Here is a 19,593-nt window from a genome sequence, read left to right as displayed (position 1 = left end):
TGTACATCCTGCACAGTATCTGCACTCTCCTTGGCTGTTGATCAAAATACATTTTTATTTAGCATTATTAAGCTTGAGCTGTGCCAGGAGTTTCATTATCCCTATGAATAGACTTTGGCATAGTGATTGCCCAAACTGCTGCTGTATGAAGCTTCGGAGTTCGAAAAAGGATGGATTTACATTTTGATTGTGTGCATTTGAATGGTTTTACATAAATCTTTGTAATTAACTGGCAGTGAATTATAATTTCTACAATATAATACTTTCACAAAGTGTGGATAATAACTACTCACTTAATAAAATACCATACACCCAATACTTTAGAAATCAAATCTGTGGTATAAAGTGTCATATATTCCATTGATTTCTTTCTTATACACATATATATGTGTATATGTATACATATATATATATATATACATATATATATATATGTATATATATGTATATATATACATATATATATGTATATATATATATATATATATATATATATATATATATATATATATATATACATATAATGTTGGGGACATATATCTGTAGAGTCATTTTGCTATTACATTTTTTAAAGAAATGTACAGGAACAAACCAAATCATTAATCAGCTTCAGACCACACAATGGTCAGTTTCTACATTAATTTAACTGGTGTGTGCAAGCTAAAGAGCAACAGCTGACATTTGACAATTTGTTTTTTTTTGTTTTTTTTTTAAAGGTTCAATGTGTAAATAAAAATATTATATTAAGACATAAAATGAGCAGGATGTATCACCAGAGATGGAGGCAACAACCATTAAATAAAATACTGGCTTTACACATGGTGCTGCCAGTGTATTCAGAAAATACAATTTCATTACATGTGTAAGGGGTTTGTCTGTAACTGAATTGCAGATATCAGGTTAGGTTTGGTATAGTAAGGTTAAGTACCTATACTTTTTCCATTAGGAATAGTGCCAAAATAATCAGCCCCTCCCATTCCATTTTTTTGGCACCCTTCCCCTGGGGAACCACAGTAAAATGGTGTAGTAAGGTCACGGTACAGTCAGCTGAGTGACAGAAAAACATCAATCCCTTGTGACTGGTGTAAATATCTCATGGAGGTTAAGGCAATTTTAAATAGCACTCTACCACTAAGAAGGAGAAAAAGAAGTGTTGTGTGATTCACGTGATGACTCATTATTTTCGAGGTGTTGTGGGAGGATGGAGGAAATATTTAAAAGCTCTGCTGGTGGAGTAATTGTGGGTCTTATCACCAAAACAATGAGTACTAGAGGCTACAATTGTCCATTTACAAAATAAAGGTGCGTAATCATTCTGGGCAGGTTCCTGTTGCATTGCATGTAGTCATTTGATTCACTGTTGATTTAAAAATTATTGACGAATGCAGCTTTAAATAAAAAAAAATGCAGCCGTTTCCTGTAGAAATCAATGGCGTGGCTGGAACAAAGTCATTTGTCCCACAGATGTAATTTCAGTTTGAAGGATATTCATCGTATGTTATCTGAGGATTCTACAACCTCACACATTTATCCGTAGGGAGGCAGGGAAGACTTACAAAAGAGGCAAACTAGATCCTACTGACAACACACTCTTGTTCATAACGTCATATCAGTGATCTCACAGAAATATGGCTTAAACCACTGGAGTCTCTCTTTTTTAGAAATTGTTAAATTTTGTGCTTACAAATTTGGTCTAATGAGCTACTTGAATAAATATTTAAAACTGTTCAAACCAACACCAATTAGCATTCAAACATTATGCAATCACAATAATTATGCATCTGTGAGGAAATGAAAGGCGGCCTTCATGAAAAATATGATAGAAGCGGTGGTTAAAATTAACGTGCTAACTTCTGATATCTGAAGCAGGTCCCTGATTTTCCTTTAGTCCAATCTGACCCAAAATTTTCATCACATGAGTTCAATGAAAGGGTAAGTGAAGCAGGTATGCCCATCTGTTGCTAACTATGTTGTGAAATACAATTAATAAAGAGATGGCAGATGCTACTTTGCTGTATAACCACTGTTCTGTGCATCTTCTATGTCTGAGTAGAAACATATCAATGCTGCAGCTTCCAAAGTCACCATACAGACTTGATCTTAAAACAGTTAACCTCTCAAATGATCCTTTCTGCCACTCACTCAACATTCATACATTCGTATAGTCAAACTGGAACAGGTAGAGTGACGAGGAACTGTAGAAAGGAGAACAGAAATCCTTCCCGTGATCCTGCAGTCAAGCCCCCATTGAGTCACTCCCTCCCAAGAGTCTAATTAAGATCACAAGTTTGAGGATAACCTGGATCTAACTTTGATGTGGTCAGTCTCAGGAAGGCTCACTATAGAGTCCTTTTTGGGTTGTCCTGAGTCTCCATGACCTGTTCCCATCCCCCCTACTGACAGCCCTGCAACGGCCCCAAAACTCTGTCCAGAACCAGGCAGTGATGCTAAGGGGAATGCCCCCATAGACATTTGATGCGGCAGAACCACCCTCTGTGGTATACCACTCCGAACGGTTGTGTGACCTGATGGGGTCTGAGGGGGTCCGATGGACGAAGAAGAGACTCGTGTAGACTGTGGTGGACTGGGGGCAGCTGGTTGCACCCCGTCATGAGGCAGTGAGGGCTGAGAGGCAGACAGGGCCCTGGCGTCTTGGCTCAAACTGCCCATTTGCAAGGAATGCGTGCTCTTGAATGTGCTTGGCCGGTGTGCAGGGCTGTATAAGTGCTGCTGGACTAGAGAAAGCTGGGAGCCTGAGGTGGGACCTGCCATGGAACTGGACCCATACTGGAACGATCGTCCTGCAACTACTAGTGGGCTCTGGACTGGAGGGCTGGACAGGACCGGAGCAAAGGCACCAGAAGCAAGGAGCTGAGACTGCATGGGAGAGGCTGCCACAGGGCTGGATACGCTTTGCACCACCGGGAATCTCCTCACCATCCTTGGAGACTGCATATTCCCCGCTCCAAATGAGTTCCCTTGCATCGGGGGACAAAAGTTCATGGCTAAGGCCTGCTGCAAAGTGCCAACCGCTGAATTTTGAGGCTGGGTGGAGGAACCCATAGGAGTGAAGATCCCACCATGAAGAGAAGGTGTCAGGGACATGGCTCGTGGTCGTGGTACATCCACCTGTTGAACCATCTCTCTATCGTACTTCACTATCTCCTGGATCATCTCATTCTCACGGTTGTTGAAAACACCCGAGTTTAGGTCATGTTGAACTTTGTGCAACAGGATTGAGTTCTTCTTGCCTGCAATGACACAGAGACACAGTTGGTTGAAACAAATGTAGAGATAATTACTTCATCATATATAATTGTTAGCCTCAAGAAGAAAGTTATGTTTTGACTTTGTTTGTCTTTATGTTTGAGAGCAGCATAACGTAACGGGGGTTTGGTCTCTGAATTCTCTCTCTAGCCATCTGTCAAGTCTCACTATTGCTTAAACTCAATGGAGTGACTTTTACTTCAGAAGTGTATTTTACTACTTATTAAGTACTGAAGAAGTACTGAGAAGTCATCTGTCTTCAGCTGGTTGCCTATATTTAAACTCCTGAAGACCAGATCATCAGTTGTGTGGGGTCATGGATCAGCTATTTGCCTCTCAGTTTCCTTAACCCTAATGCATTAATAATAAGCAATTATAGAACCACATAGTCCCTCAATATCCAAATAAAACCAAAAAAATTAATAATCCTCATTCAATTTGGCACTTCATGGTATACTGCTGTGCCCTCCCAAGCATTTTCACACCAGTTCACACTTGAATTCATGTGACTTCTCTCTCTCTATCTCATGGCAGCCACATCAGCTTAACAACACAAGTGACCTCAGCAACTCTCATGTGGCACCAAGCTGTGAATGATGGCTCGGAGATGTGTGTGACTGTGACTTCTCACCCAGTGAGAAAAACAAGAGGAGGAGATTTGCCCTTGAATGCAGATGACATGTCATTGAATTGCAGCATACCGCTTCACCCTGAGGGAAACAGTCTGCACACCTACAGCCAAGCAGAGATAAGAGCCTGAAACCAGATGCACATTTGAGCAAAAACAAGTTTCAACTTATCCCAAGTTACACTTTCAGAATCAGAAAACAGCTTTCTTGACGCAGCATAAAAATCGTCACAGGGAGAAACGTAGTGGGAGCTCATGAACCATTAGTAACACAACACATTGCTGCACTGTCTCATCTCCACAGTAAAGCCCACAGAAGTGAGATAAGGGAAGATAAGGTGGGGAAGGAGTCTTCACAGCTGTCCTTACATGGTTTATTACTGACCAAAGTGCTTGTGTGTGTGTGTTTGTGTTGAGTTTCAAGACGAGATCTCACATCTCTTCAGATACTGTTGTGTCTTAAACCTGCGGAGAGTTGAATTTACGAGATCCTACTCACTGACATCACAAACAAGCAGATGGAGGATGTAAACAGAGACATACGTCTTCTCGATATACAGACAGGAAAGGCCTTTCTGTGACACAAATTCTATCAAATTCTATTCTATCTTCTACTATCTTAACAAGTGAATTTCTTGCTTTGACATGTGAAGAAAGTCAACTCATAATTTCTTGAACACCTTCTTATATCCGGTCCTTGCGTGGCCTTCAACAAGATGGATGAAGTGACCGCCTCACTTATCTGGAGAGGGTGCACACTGATGAAGATATTGATGCTAAAAGCCAGTCACAGGGTCACTATCTGTTGAACAATTGCTGCTGAGGAAAAAAATGTAATCCTGGGTTTAAATGGGTTTTTCTCGAGTTAGAAAGTGCGTCATCGACACTCACTGATAGTACAAGCAAGGCCCAAGCGAATACTCTAATTTCTTTTCCCCCTGCTTCATTTTTGGCAGTGATCGATTTCCTCAATCACATCAACTGCGAGATTGATTGAAAGAGAGACCGAAGTTTATGACAAAAAAATATGGTCACTGAGCTAGATGATGGTTTTTGGGTACATCACAAATTCACACTGGGCGAGGGAGTAGATAAAATGTTAACCCCCTTTATTTTAATGCAGCTTCATCCAGGTTCAAAATTCTGGGTAAACCTGCTCATTTTTTAATGTGGGAGAGATTTTAGAGACAAACTGTGACACATGAGAGATGGTCACGTACAGAAGACTGTGAGGGCAGCTGAAGTAGTTCAACGTATGTCTCCTGCACAAACTCTGGCAGTAAACTTGATTCACTGAAGCAGCAGGTGGGCTACAGAGCTGGCAACAAAAGCAAGGCTATTATTCAGCTGGAGTGATACCTACATAACAAAGAGGTAAGGAAAAACTGGTCATCACTTTGTTTCGTCCTTCTCTCTCTCTCTCTCTGTCACACACACACACACACACACACACAGCCAGCTGCTTGTGCAAAAGGAGAAGGATGTGAGAAGGCTGACTCTGATGACTCTTATACCCTTGTGGCATAGGATAAAATCCAAGTGAATCTTCAGATAAGCATATTCAATTATTCGGTATGGAAGATGATCTTTTAGGTTGCTTTACAACAGTGGTCTCAAACTCATGGCCCGTGGGCCGCACATGGTATCCCAATTGATTTCATGTGACCCTCCCAACAATGATATAACATAATTAGTCATGTCTGTTTTCTTTTAAATTAATAGATTAATTTTGCAGCATAAATGCATGTTTTAGTGTGAACTAAACATTGTTACATATTAAAACAGAGACTTTTATTTTGAAATTCTCCAATCCAGGCTCACTTTATTTGTGACGCACTTTGGACAGAATAATAGATAAAAGCCGCAAAAGCTCACACGAGGCAATAAAATACATATAAAAAAAGTAATAAAATAAATGTAAATATAAATTTAACAATAAAACAATGAAAATGTCTATGAAACAGTCACAAATATTGTTATATTATTCAAGCTCATATCGTCCACGCCTAATGAACAGTTGCTTTCTCTCCAATGTCCAAAGCTGCAAATTTTAGATTTTAGAATAGACAAACATTAATAATCCAAGCTCCAGTGGTTCAAAGGATGTGAAACTATTTTGACATTGCATGCTCAGGGACTCTTGGAGAAACATTGAACATAATTGGATGTATTAAGGTTGTGAAAATGTGTTGCGAATGCAGCAAGCTTTGTTCAATTAATGTCTGACGGTCTGTCAGCACCAGGTTTCGTCAGGGAAGATGGTTCTAGAGGAATCCATCAAGTTCATTCCAACCACTACTCTTTACACTGAACATGAACGCAGTGACGTCTGTGACTGTTGATGAAGCCAAACAAAAGAAGCCATTATTACTGATTAATATGCATTGAGTAAACATGGAGTCCAGTGAGAATATTTAGTTGGTGGTTAGGTCTTGAAGCAGACAGGTCAGCTTCCCTCCAAATATGTGAGCTGACAGACTGATTCATGTGAGGAATGTGGCTGCTATGGCAACCACTGTAAGATGCAGGGCTTTAATAAACATGTGAAGTGTAGTCATGTGACAGCGGGATGTGACATCAGCCGCACTGCTGACCTTGGGGGGCATGACAGCAGAGAACATGTTTTGTTTACTCCCTAACAATGAGCTCCCAAGGCTTGGCTAAGAAGAAGCAGCAGCAGTGTCTGAGTGCGTATGTGATGCTCAGACGCTCACTGCTGAGTAATCGCTTTAAAAATCACTGCATTAATCTAGTGAGAGAGATTATAGAAATACAAAAGTAAGGTGAGCTTGCTCAGCAGGTCTGTCATATTTTACATTCAGTTAAATTTGTATTTATTCTTTATTTTAGGTGTCATGCACGAAAGTGATTAACCCTCATAGGTGAATAAGACACCAAAAAAATTACAGTTGCAGTTAGGGATGCACGTTATTGGATTGTTTGCTGATAAACAATATAGCGGCAGTTTTGGCTGCTGGCAAATACAGTCTTTCTGTCCTGAATTAAACTGTATTTATAAAGCACTTTTTATACAAAAAATGTAGTATACAATGTGCTGCATGTAATAAAAACAGGATCGCCACCCCTCAGATGCGTGGACCCCGCCATGAAGCCACCATTTTAGATTTTTAGAGAATCTAAAATAGAAAATTAAAAACAAGATAAAAAAAGGTTCTGCGGCAGGCTGTTCCATAAACGTGGGGCGTAATGCTGGAAGGCTGCCTCACCGTAGGTTCTAGGCAGTAGGATTGGTTAAATGCCCTTTTTTTTTGCGTTTTATGTTTTTTATTATAATCCAACCAAAATAAATGAGCACACAAAAAGGTATTTTACTAAAAAGCACATCCCTTGTGTCGTTCTCAATTTCTCACAGTCTGTGTTGCTCTGAGGTAACATTACACCTGCCAGTCTCCAGGGACGATGGCACAGTTCCTGAACAGAGAGATCTTTATTGAAATTATATGAGACAAAAGGATATCACTATTCTTCGTAGTATAGTTTAGACTATATGTGACGAACAATGCTCCTAAACTCCTGATCATCACAAAATAACTTGGATAAATTGTTCAAGGACTGTATCTCATTAGCCCTGGGATGACCATGTGAAACATGAAATAATAATTTCCTACAGTGGCACCTACCCTCAGGAAAGGAAATGTTTGATTTCAGTTACACAAACCTTTTGCGACTGAACATAATCTGTGATTCACAGCCCTGAGTACATTTTCACCCGCAGTTAATTTTCTCCACCCCTGCACATCCTCCCTGTCAGCATTGTCTACGCACTCTGTCACAGCTGTCAGATATCGCACAGTGTTTTGACAAAGACGTGGTGTAAATGAATGAATATATGCTTCATTTTCTTCCTATGAATGACACCAAACTTCATTTTCCAAGACCCCAAGGTGTGGAGAGAGAGATTAATTCATTTTAATTTCATATTTCGTTCTTCAAAACTGCAGTGCATGAGAAACAATGTAACATTATTTGTACGCGCTTCCTGTCAAGCAATACTATCAGACCTGAGTATAAACACACATGCTCCATTTGTGTTTATACACAACTACAATTTTAAGATATGATAAAGACTTTCAAAATAAAAGCCTTGTAGACACTAATGTTTACTGGACAATGATATGATGACTCGTCATTCTGTGTAAATTATATCTGACATTATGCTGGATGGGCAAAACAAATTTAAAGTAATGACATAATTGCCTGAAAATTACATCAATTATATTATAATTGTGCACCCTTGTTTGAAAGATGCTGCTTGCTTCAGCTTAAAAAACACACAACAAAAAACTCATTAAAGCAAAGTGATCATGATCAGTTTTCTGTGGATCCATACCTATTCTGTCCAATCTGTCAATGGCGACCGTCTCAAAGGCCCTCCTCATCATGGGATACTCCTCCAGCACCTCGTTGAAATTGTCCACGGAAAGAGAGTAGAGGCGACAGTAGGTGTCCGCTCGCACGCTGGCCGTCCGTCTACCTCGGGTCAGTAGACAGATCTCTGGTGTGTGAGAAAAATAAAATCAGATCAGAGTGGAGATGTTTCATGCAAGCGTTTGCTGTGAGAAGTCAGTAGCAATGAGTAAATCCTCCACAAGTGGCACAGCACTGACAGCTGTGAGAAGGAAACACACTATATTTGGAGATGTGCAAGTAAGCTTCATTTCATTCAGACATTACTTTTTTTTGCCTGCACCTTCTCTCTGACTTCCTTTTTCAATAGGTTGGGGCTGGCTGTTGTCTTGACAACCATATGCCCTCCTTTCCCCTCACCTGAAAGGTTGACCTCTCAGGCGATGCTGCAGTGTGCACGGCCACCGGGCTGATGGAAATTTCAAGGATGGGTGGATGGCACCCTGGGCAACAGCCGATATGGCCTTGGCCATGATGAAGGTTTTTGGTAAATAATTACCTAGGTTTGTATGCAAAGATTGGTTAACTTCATACAAGATACAAGAGTGTGTTTATAATTGATTTACAAATAAAGGAACTAGGCATCTCATAAACAATTGCAAATGATCCCTTCCAACGTACATGTACATAGCCTTTACAGCAGGTTGCTCCGCAGTAAACGTCATGTAACCATGGAGTGTAAAATTGAACAACCCCGTCTTGCAACTGAGGATTGTGGGTAGTCTAGTATTTCTCCTTGACCACACAGTTACACAGTTAGGCTTCTACATAATTGGTTGTGGAGAGTCTACCTTGTGTTTATACAGTATAATGGCTGATCATTACATTAACTGAAAATTAACTGGATTATTAAATTGAGTTTGAAGTATCATGAATAAAATGTCAAACTGCTTAGTATTTCAAATAGCCTGGGTGAACCCAGTCGAGAACCCAGGGAGATTTGATTTCACTCTGCCAACAACATCCAACATGGGCGGCCGAGCAGCTGTCTCATGATTTGGCTGTTGGCTACGGAGATCTCACAAAAGTCACCCTAGATAGTAATCGTTCGTGGAAAACTACAGCAAGCACGTTTGTTGACACATTTTCCGTCACTGAATACATCATACGGATCCTTGGTTTGTTTGGTTGTAGGTCGATTCATTTCGCAAACAAAGACATTTTGATCTATGTCCGTTGGTCACGCCTCTTGGAAGTGGGAGGTCACTCCACCCTTTTCCAGTCTCATACTCAATCTCAGTCTGACGTGAGCACTGACCTTGCTGTGCACACATGTATAGTCACTTCACAGTAGATGCATATTGGATGAACAGCACGTTCCGTTAAACCGTGACCACGTTTTCCGTCCATCTGACAGCGGACTTACATTTGCTTGGTATATTAATGATTAATAGGTCACACAGATAGACGTCACTCTGTTTGTTGTACATGTGAATTGGCTGCTCATGGTCAACTGGAAGTCAAAGCTGTGGTGCAAACAGTACAATCTGTCTATTGATGAACAAATTCATTACAATTCATTTCATATACTCTGGTGAAAACATCTAAAATGTGAGCGGGTGGAAAGACAGCTTCACAGCTCTTACCAGTTTTGTAAGAGCAGTGGTAAAACTCTCCACAAAACGCTAAAGATGTCCTCTCATAAAGTGTCTCTTGGGTTTTCCTGGTTATACATAACACAAGCATTTGCATATTTCTAGCATCATTACTGTGGAAAGTGTAAGTGCTGGGAATTGATAATAATCGGAAGGAAACCACCGCGGCTGCATTGAAAAGCTGATCAGAGCCATTAGTAGCTTGGAATAGGGAAACTGTCACTCTCACATATCATGAAAAATACATAGAAAAGCTCAATGGGATTAATGAAATTTCAGCATCTATTTGAATATTCTGAGCACTGCTCGGGGAAACATGACTGTGTTAACCTTTTGCTTTATCCTGGGATGGCACTGTTTAATATATAATATCCAAAATCTTTAGAGGTTTATTGCATGACCTGTTCACAGGGGTTTTCTCATGATGAGAAAAAAGCAACTCCATCAGTCAAAACAGCTGCGGTGCATCCTCTGTGTCCGAAAAAACAAACCCTGATGATGTCATCGGGGTCAACACATCATGTGGGTAATAGCTGAGCATCTGCTACCCACACGGGTCTAATAACTAGACATTTACTGTTGTGAAAATCAATGGCATGTTTAGTTAGACTCTACTCAAAGATGCCATTGAGATTCATAATTGGAAATAACGACCACAGGGCCGTTCTTTTTAAATTACAGTTCAACCAAAATCTCTGTATATTACATCATGTGCCGCTTTAAATTGGATGATTATTTTCTTGTGGAGGATCAACGTGGATTTTCACATGAGTTGGGCCACAGGATCACAGGATCAACTGATGACAACCATATTAGTGACAACATGAAATATATGTGGAATATGTGTCTTTTCTGTTGTGGAAAAGAGGAGAGCAGAAATGTCTTTCCACCGTTTCTCATAAAAGTCATAAAGTCATACGGCGAGGTCAAACGCACTAGATAGAGATGACAATGTGATGTATGCTGTAAAGTAGAATGTTGTTCTTGTTCTTTTTGTGAACCCAGGGACACATACGGTCATTTTAGAGTGTCCAATTTTACCTAATCCCCATACTGCATGTTTTTGGACTGTGGGAGGAAACCGGAGAAAAAACATGCAGATTTGGGGATTAGGAAAATTGGACACTCTAAATTTAACCTTGAGTGTATGAGTGGATGGTTGTTTGTCTCTGCCATTTGCCCTATGTCAGCTGGGATTGGCACCAGCGCCCCCCCACTACCCTCAAGTGGTAGAAAATGGATAAATGAATGGAACAGCTGATTGCAAAGGCTTTCGCAGTTTGGGCATATTACGAGAGGCTTCGCCACAAACCCAAGCAGACTACAAAGTATTGTGATGGCTGTCGCAGGAGAAAAGGGTGCATTGTTCTGCCAGACAGTGATTTTGAATGGTCAAAAGGCTAAATTGCAGGCACTGCTGCATTCACTGTCCTGAAAAAAGACGGAAAGAGAAGGCTCTGTCATTTTCCAAATGTAGTAATACAATAACAAAGTCAGTCCAGACAACTTTTGAGAAATGTGTGCAGAAATGTGGAATGACGTGACCGTAACATTGACCGAGAAATACAAGGATTTAAGGAGTTAATGCTTGTTGAAGAACTTGAGGCAAGTCCAAGTCTAAAACCACTCATGTAAAAACTGTTAAGTCAGATAAAAACTAATCATGTCTGGCTCGACATCACTATTTCCTGCTGTTTACTAATTTAGAGATTTAACTACAAAAAACCCACCAGTTTCCCTCCAGTCCAAGTGCACTGCAGCGCTTGGTTTGTGTATAGACTGAGAGAGAGACCTATAATTTGCTCCCGGGTGGCAGGGACAGCTTCCAACAATCTGCGCTTGACATTAGCAGTGGCCCTGGCCTCACTGTTCTGCTGTGCTAATTAGCTGTTATTAATTGGATGTGTGTATGTGCGATGTGTGTGTCGTGCACCACTCCAACAGCTCCCTGGGCTGCTGGCACATCAGCATTGCTGCCAGTGAACGATGGTCAGCTGCAGGGCATCGGAAATGCACAAGACTTTAGTGTGTGTGTGTGTGTGTGTGTGTGTGTGTGTGTGTGAACCGTGTTTCTGAACAACCACAGAAGAACAGCAGCCTGGGAAAGTGGGACATAAGTGGCTGTAAGGCAAAACCTGTATGACAAGTAAAAGTAACGTGTCAGGTGCTTTTCTTTATATCTTTCTTATTATAATTGCTTAGTTTGAAATAAAACAAATTGGTTTTCATTACCTTAAGGTAATAAAAAGCATGTTTTTATGCACACCTGCAGTTATTAGAATTTGCAGTCTCACCATAAGATGCCACAAAGTCTTTCACACTGGACCTTTAAGGGAAATCTTAGATAAAACAGCACAGAAAAGTAGAGTGACAGTGACAAACCTCCAAAATAGGAGCCGTCCAACAGCTTCATGCCCATGTTTCCTTTGGTCAGGACGCTGACCACCCCATGCTGGATGAAGTACATCTTCTTGCCGATGGTGCCCTCTCTGATGATGTAGTCTCTGGGCTGAAAGACTTCGAATCTCAATTTGGTGAGCATAGCCGTCACAAAGTTGGGATCAGCATTGGCGAACAGCGGCATGGATGCGACCAGCTTCCGGCAGTTGAAGTTGACGATTTCCTGAAAGCGTCAACAGACAGCAGGGTTTGGTCAGGATGATGTTGCAAATGAGGCAGCTACAATTTGCACGTTTATTTTTTAATGTTTTTTTAAAAAAAAGAAGAATGTAATTACTCAACAGAAGAAACATTTTCAGAAAAAAAAGTGCAGTTTTATCGTTTTACCTTGTAGCTTGTGGATTCAGTTTTTTTTGTTCCAAGTTTCTGTTACATTAAGTGCACTCTGAGCTGCACTTAAGGAAAAGACTGTCTCATGCAGACAATTACTTTAAAACTAATGCAAACTCAGGACACATGGGACTCCATGAAGTCCACTCCATGAGACAATTCCTTTAAAACAATCTCATACTTTTATTTAAAACTGAATTATTTTTCAAGCAATGGAAAAAGCTTGGTTGAAAATGTGGTGGAGTTTGAATTTATTCCACTCCACTTACAGTACTCTGACAAAAGTTATGCAAGAGTAAGTGACTGAACACATCAAAGTAGCCGTCATACCTCGCGCAGAGGCTCATTAAGCTCCTCCAGGATGCTCTCTTCATCAAACATCTTGCCCTGGTATCTGTGCTCGTAGTAGTCATGGATTTTCTGTCGGAAGTCAGCTGGTAGTTTGTGGAAAGACATGTACTGCTCCACTTGTTTGTACTAAAAGATGGAGAAAAGCAAAAAAAAAGAAAAGAGAGGCATAGTTAGTGTAGAAGAGAAAAAAAAGCACACAGTAGGATTTAGCAACTCCTTTGTTGCAACAAGAAAGAAAACTCCATCTCCATAGAGCCTTTCACTCACTCAATCTCATTCTGAATAATAATAATAATAAACTGCCATTAACTTACGCCCTCTGACCCACATCAAAACTTTGTTTCACTCAAACTCCTCAAGTCTCTTCTTTTTATTATTACTCTTATTTTGTGCTTACAAACAGTCCTGACTTCAAGTGTAGCTGACTAAAATGTATGGGAAGCCATATCTGATCAAATGTGGTCACAGGAGACGCATCGAGGATATATTTTACTGCCAAAAGTCAATAAAAATATCTAGTGAGCTCCAAAGTTTAGGGGCGTAAGTAACAAAGGAGGCATCCCCAATTTTCTTTCGACTGTTCCGTCCAATAAACCAGCAGCAGTCCATACCTAACAAGAGAGTTGGCAATGTAGTTTGGTCCTAGCCTGTGAAGTGCTTTGTATACAAGGAGGAGGAGCTGAAAGTCAACTCTAAATGCTTTTATATACACAATGTAACGTGGTTATTCCTGCAGCATCATGGTTGCACAGTTCTCTCAGCAAATGTGAACGAACCTCTGACCCCTTTAAGTTCAGTGAAGCTGTTAAGGAAACATGAGAGCGTTGCAAATCTCCTGAGGATTCATCATGTTCTGCTGTGTTTACAAAGGAAAATGCTTCTGTTGTATTTTAAACCACAGCAAGTCTCTCTCTCTCTCTCTCTCTCTCTCTCTCTCTCTCTCTCTCTCGCTGTCAGGCTTTACACGTGGAAGAGATGTGATCTCTAAAATCACATGAAGAAAAAAGGGGATGGGTAAATAATTAAATAAAGCCAGTCATGGGCATTTATGTACTCCAGTTGCTATTCTGAGAAAGGGTGATGTTTGCTATTTATGTTGGAATTGATGAATAAGTAACTATGAAGCTACAAGTAAGAGCTGAGAGTCGATGTCGGCTGCAGCTCGAGTGATTCACACCATCGCGTACTGTATATTCATCCCGGATCAACATATATCTGCATCGAGTGCAGCCTGAAGGTTCTGCTTTCCCACCTCGTTTCTCACCACCTAGGATGCTCATAACACATCACATGCCTGGTTTCCCTGTGAAAATAGGGGATCTAACCACGACAAGTGGCAACAGCACGCCAACGAAACGTCTCCTATTCCCTGTACACAAATGGCTTTTGGGTTTGCTTTGTTTACACTGGGATGTGGTTTCACACATCATCATCTTTCTGTAAACAAACAAATAAAAGAAAAGAGAAAAAAGAAGGGTGAGATCGCAGCCCCATGACAAGATAGCCTCTGAACTAGATGAGCTCTTCACCTCCTTCACATAGTATCAAAAAACTATGTTTGTGTTTGCATGTTAAGCAATTCAATTCACAGTCAAGGCAGAAGGCAAGGCCTTCCCTTGTCCTCACTTGGCGATTTGAAGATCCGTCTCAAATCTTACACGGAGACTTCAAATGTGTTTGGGTGGCAGGTATACATTATGCATTTCTAAACAGACATAAATAATAAATAGTTTAAATCTGCACCGTGTCAGTGACAGACAGTGAAAAATGTCAAGCACAGTCATCATCGCTTAGGTACAGCTGTTTACGGCTTTCATTGTTTCATGAGACTTCAACTAAGGTTATTGATTTGATGATTTAGTTTACCGAAGTGAGTCTAAATTAGTCTCTTAAATACAAAGGGTTTAATGAGATTAGATAATATAGGGTCAAGACATGATTACATTTCAATTTACAGTTCGATTTTCTTGGAAACCTATTGAGGAAATAATAATGTTTTCGTCTCGCTCGCTGTCCATGGTCCTGAATCGGTCAAAGGTCTTCCTCTCCAATCATAAACTGAGTTCACATAAGACAACAAATCAAGACTCTGCCTTCCACTATCACTTAAATAGAACATTAAGCATTTTCTTATACCTTAATTTTCTCAAATAACAACAAATTTTAAAGAGTATTTCATGTTCATCCTTTCAGGTTCACACTGGAAGCTGAAACCCACCGATCCTTGTCACGAGACTGGATGACTGACACAAATGCTGGAAATATAAAAACGTCTTCTGACTTTTGGACCTCACTCAACATTCAAGGAAACCTGATGCTTTAATCATCTAAAGTGCTGATGGGAGTTCATCTTTTGAGCAGAAAGACCGCAATTTATGATACGATGTGCCGCGTACACGCAGGAACAGCAGAGGAGTTTGACAACGACCTTGCTTGAAACAATTGAAAGCAGGCGTGGTGTAGAGAAATGACATTTTGTCACACAGTAAGGTGACATATGGGTGAGAGAGGAAAATGGAGGCTTGACCCTAATGGCTTGACTCACACAGCAAATCACAATAACCTTAATACAGCACATGCTGGCTGTCATAGTAGGATTATTCATTTTGTTTCTATACAGGGGGATTTCCTCTCTGTGTATAAGGTGCTGAGTGGTTCTTATGAGAGAGAAAAGCATGGGTTTATGTAAAAATGAACCAAAAAGGTGACATTTGTATCTACATTTTAGGGACAAGACATAAAGGCATTTCTTTTGATTTTAATTTCCTAATTTCTATTTACATTAATCAATATATATCCTGGGTGTGCATACATATGCACCACAGCTCCTGTGGTTGAAGACATAGCTGGGTTGATATGAAAGACAATAAAAAAGATATTTACGTGGGATAAAGAAGTAAATGGCTCATTCCCTACGGATGTGTGCATTTTATTCAAGTATAGGTTTAATAATGAATAATTGTAAGTTCAGATATCTGGTGTTTACTCTATATGGTGCAGTCTGGACTAAACCAAAACTGTGTGTGGATTATAAACAAATAAATACATTAATAAAATATACTGTATGGTGTTGAACTGTTGTGTGCTGTTTAACGTGATGTGTCACTTTGTTTTAATGTCCCTTTTCACTGGGAATTGTGAACAACTTTATCTTATCACATTAGAGCAGAATTACATTTTTGTGAATATGGACCAAGCACAAAAACTGAGTTGTTATTTACAAAAATAATACTCTAAACATGTTGCAGTTATGTTTTACTTTAGTCAAATTAACTTTAGTAAAAGAGTGTATGTTGTAATCACATGTAGGATGAGCTAGAAAACTAAAAATGATCATAAACCTACATCTTTTAATTGTCTACTCTTCCTGTTTTTATGTCAAAATGCCCGACGTACTGTACGTCCTGCAGAAATAGATCCTCCATACACATACACAACAGTCCAGCATGACCTTATACGTGACGCAACATGATAATCAGACTCGATCACTTACTTCAATTGACCACACAATGAAATTACATGAGCAAAAACAATTGACTGCATCATTTTCTTTCTTGCATAAACCAATTTTAATCTCAGTCTCTTTCACGCTTAATGAATTCCCTCAGGTCATGGTTCATTTAGCATGAACAGCCATGGCAGCACTGAACGATAACCATCGTTTCAGATTTCTGTCACATCTTTAAAGTAAATACATAACTTGGACATTATAGAGACATATTTATTGAGGATATTTAAATGGTGTCCCACAAATGCTGTGTCAAAAAACACAAAACAAAAAACATTAAAGAACTCTCACTTATGTAAGAAAACAACCCCCCACCTCCACCACCACCACTCGCTGTGTGTGAGTAACAATGAAGATGCAGCTGACTTCCACAGTATCCTGCTCATTCAATCAGGGATAAACTGGGAGGATCCTATTAAGTGTTTCCTGCCTCAGGGTTCAGCGTGTGACAGTCTCAATTAAACTTGAATGACATCTCGCGTACACTCTTTCTTCCCCCCCCCCCAATTCTCTGTTAAAGGAGTTTTTGACTCCCTTATTTTTTACGGCAGTAGACTTAGATTAGTGGCCATGTCACTCAAGGTTAGTGGAGTGGGAGTGAGTCAGAAAATTGTCTCTTGCTCAAAATGTAAATTACAATAAGACGATAATCCGCAGACTGCGAGACGGAGTTGTCGTACGTAAAAGTTGGTTTGGGCATAAATAATAACACACAAACGCACCTAAAAAACATTTATTGCTTGAAAATCAAAAAGAGCGATGTTGAAATTCATTCCCATTATGTCCCAAAATGTATTTTCTATTATTATGAATGGATTTTGCTTAGCGATTATTATTATTCTCAATGTCAAAGTTAATATCATATTGTTACTGGACTGTAATGTCAAGTGAAACCCAGTGAAATTGCAGCATTTGTGATTTGCAAATTGCATTTCTCCAAAGTGCAATTTCAATTTGAATACAACACGTTTTCTCAGCCCTACATTGAAAACCCATAAACCACATCAGCACCTTGAACTAATTCCATTTATTTTAGTTTTTAAAAATAAGCAAATCCATTGGCATCTGTTATGTGGATGAATAACGCAAGGTCCGTCTTGCATTTGTATGACACTAACAAATTTACTAAACTTGCAAAATCTATTCCCTTTTAGCCAGTGGATTTAGTCAACAGAGAGGTTTTTTTATAGGACATAAAGCCCGGAGTTTGTGGCTTGTGCACACGATGCATCGCTGTCAGTGTAAGCTGCTGCAGAGGGAAGAGCGAGATTGAATTGGCCCTCCTATTAATGGGCTGTGTCAGGATGTGACAAGTCACAAGTTACAGTATCTGTGTGTGTGTGTGTGTGTGTGTGTGCATCCTTTTCAGTGAATAAGTTGACATCGACAGCGGCGGAAGCTTTGGTCCTCCGACTGAAGAGCGGAGGCAGGGACGTAAACACGTGCAAACAAAGATGCACTCACACATTCTCTGCAAACTGTGCTCACGTGTGTGTGTTTTATGTCCCACATTTAATAATGCACGACTCCTACAGCAGAGACGAGAAAAGTTCACGTTATCTGTACGTTATGAAACGCGGGACGTAGATCAGCTTTACCTTGGATTGTGTTGTCAGTATCTGTGTCTTACATGTTATCACCTCCTTATTTGCATCAAGTATGAATGACATAAATCCAGTAAAATAAATCACATATTATGTTTATCCATAACAAACACATCCTAGCAGGGATATACAGTAGCATGGTTAGAGAAAGTGAAGTGTTCGTATAGTGGTGCTCAACTTTGTAATTCAAGGTCGGTTTACTCATGGGAAAACAACACACACACACACACACACACACACACGTCATACACATTCTTGACCTTGGAGAATTTTTAACAGAGCCAAAATTATAATCTCAGGGCATGGAAGGATAAAATATGTGCGCATCTGGCAGCAGAGACGGTCGATTGTAATACGTCATCAAATAATAAAAATTGGTATTAGTAGAACTGTATGATTTCTAAATGTCTTGTCCTCGGCTTCATCACTTTTAACAATTCAAAAGTGATTTTCTGGATCCCTGAATGACATGGATAGATAGAAAATGTATGTATTTAAAATGATAATAATATATAGACTTGATCTTTTCTGCATGAATGAATAAATGATTCCGGAAAATATCAGAAAACTTAAAAAAATGCTGATCAGTGTTTGTCAAACCTGGAAATGATGATGTTCTCAAATGTCTTGTTTTGTCCACAAAATGATTTCTTTGTTATCCAGAGCAAAGAAATGATGAAAATATTCATATTTCAGAAACTTAAACCATTGTAATTTTGTTTTAATCATGAAAAAAGCTTTGAATCGAATAAATTGATTATCAAAATAGTTGACGATTAATTTAGTAATCGATTAATAATCAATTAATCGATTCATTGTTTCTGCTCTAAAACACATGCAGTCACTTTGAATTTCTCTTTAATCATATGACATTTATTGTGATAATTATGAATTTAGACTAATTTGAAAATGTCCATATCATGATAACCTCTTTTAGCCGCGTCGTCCGACACTAATTCAAATTAATTTCAGCTGAAATAGCTTTTTTATACCCTGGAATGAGCAGTGCCTCGAGTTGCTGTTTGATGTGTCAAGGCTCAGTAAATCCGCGCTCATCAGTGAAGGCTCCGGGTCACGTCTCGCTTTTCTAACGTCCATCTAACACACACGATTGCCTGATTGCTCTTGAGGGGACAAGACATGGCAGTTACATAATGGCTAATGTGTGGTGTATGTATATATATATACATATATACATATATATGTATATATACATATATGTATATGTATATATATATATATATATACATATATAAATATATATATATATATATATATATATATATATATATATATATATATATATATAAATATATGTATATATATATATATATATATATATATATATATATATATATATATATATATATATATATATATATATATATATATATACAGTATATATATATACATATATATTAA

The 19,593-nt window shown here is 39.2% G+C and overlaps 1 protein-coding gene across 1 annotated transcript in view; it reads right to left on the bottom strand.

The window, feature by feature from the left end:
- Positions 1 to 534: 534 nt before the first annotated feature.
- hcn2b (hyperpolarization activated cyclic nucleotide-gated potassium channel 2b) overlaps positions 535 to 19,593 on the bottom strand; it is a 43,441-nt gene continuing 24,382 nt past the window's right edge. The window contains exons 5-8 of the mRNA XM_044043477.1: positions 13,039 to 13,185; positions 12,301 to 12,541; positions 8,247 to 8,411; positions 535 to 3,251 (exon numbers count right to left, since the gene is read on the bottom strand). Coding sequence (XP_043899412.1) covers positions 2,281 to 3,251; positions 8,247 to 8,411; positions 12,301 to 12,541; positions 13,039 to 13,185 — 1,524 coding nt within the window. The 3' untranslated portion in view covers positions 535 to 2,280. The remainder of the gene's footprint in view (positions 3,252 to 8,246; positions 8,412 to 12,300; positions 12,542 to 13,038; positions 13,186 to 19,593) is intronic.

This window comes from Solea senegalensis, linkage group LG14 (genome assembly GCF_019176455.1).
Source record: "Solea senegalensis isolate Sse05_10M linkage group LG14, IFAPA_SoseM_1, whole genome shotgun sequence".
NCBI lineage: Eukaryota > Metazoa > Chordata > Actinopteri > Pleuronectiformes > Soleidae > Solea > Solea senegalensis.
Note: the sequence above shows the minus strand (reverse complement) of the source record. Positions and strands in the feature narration are given on the sequence as shown.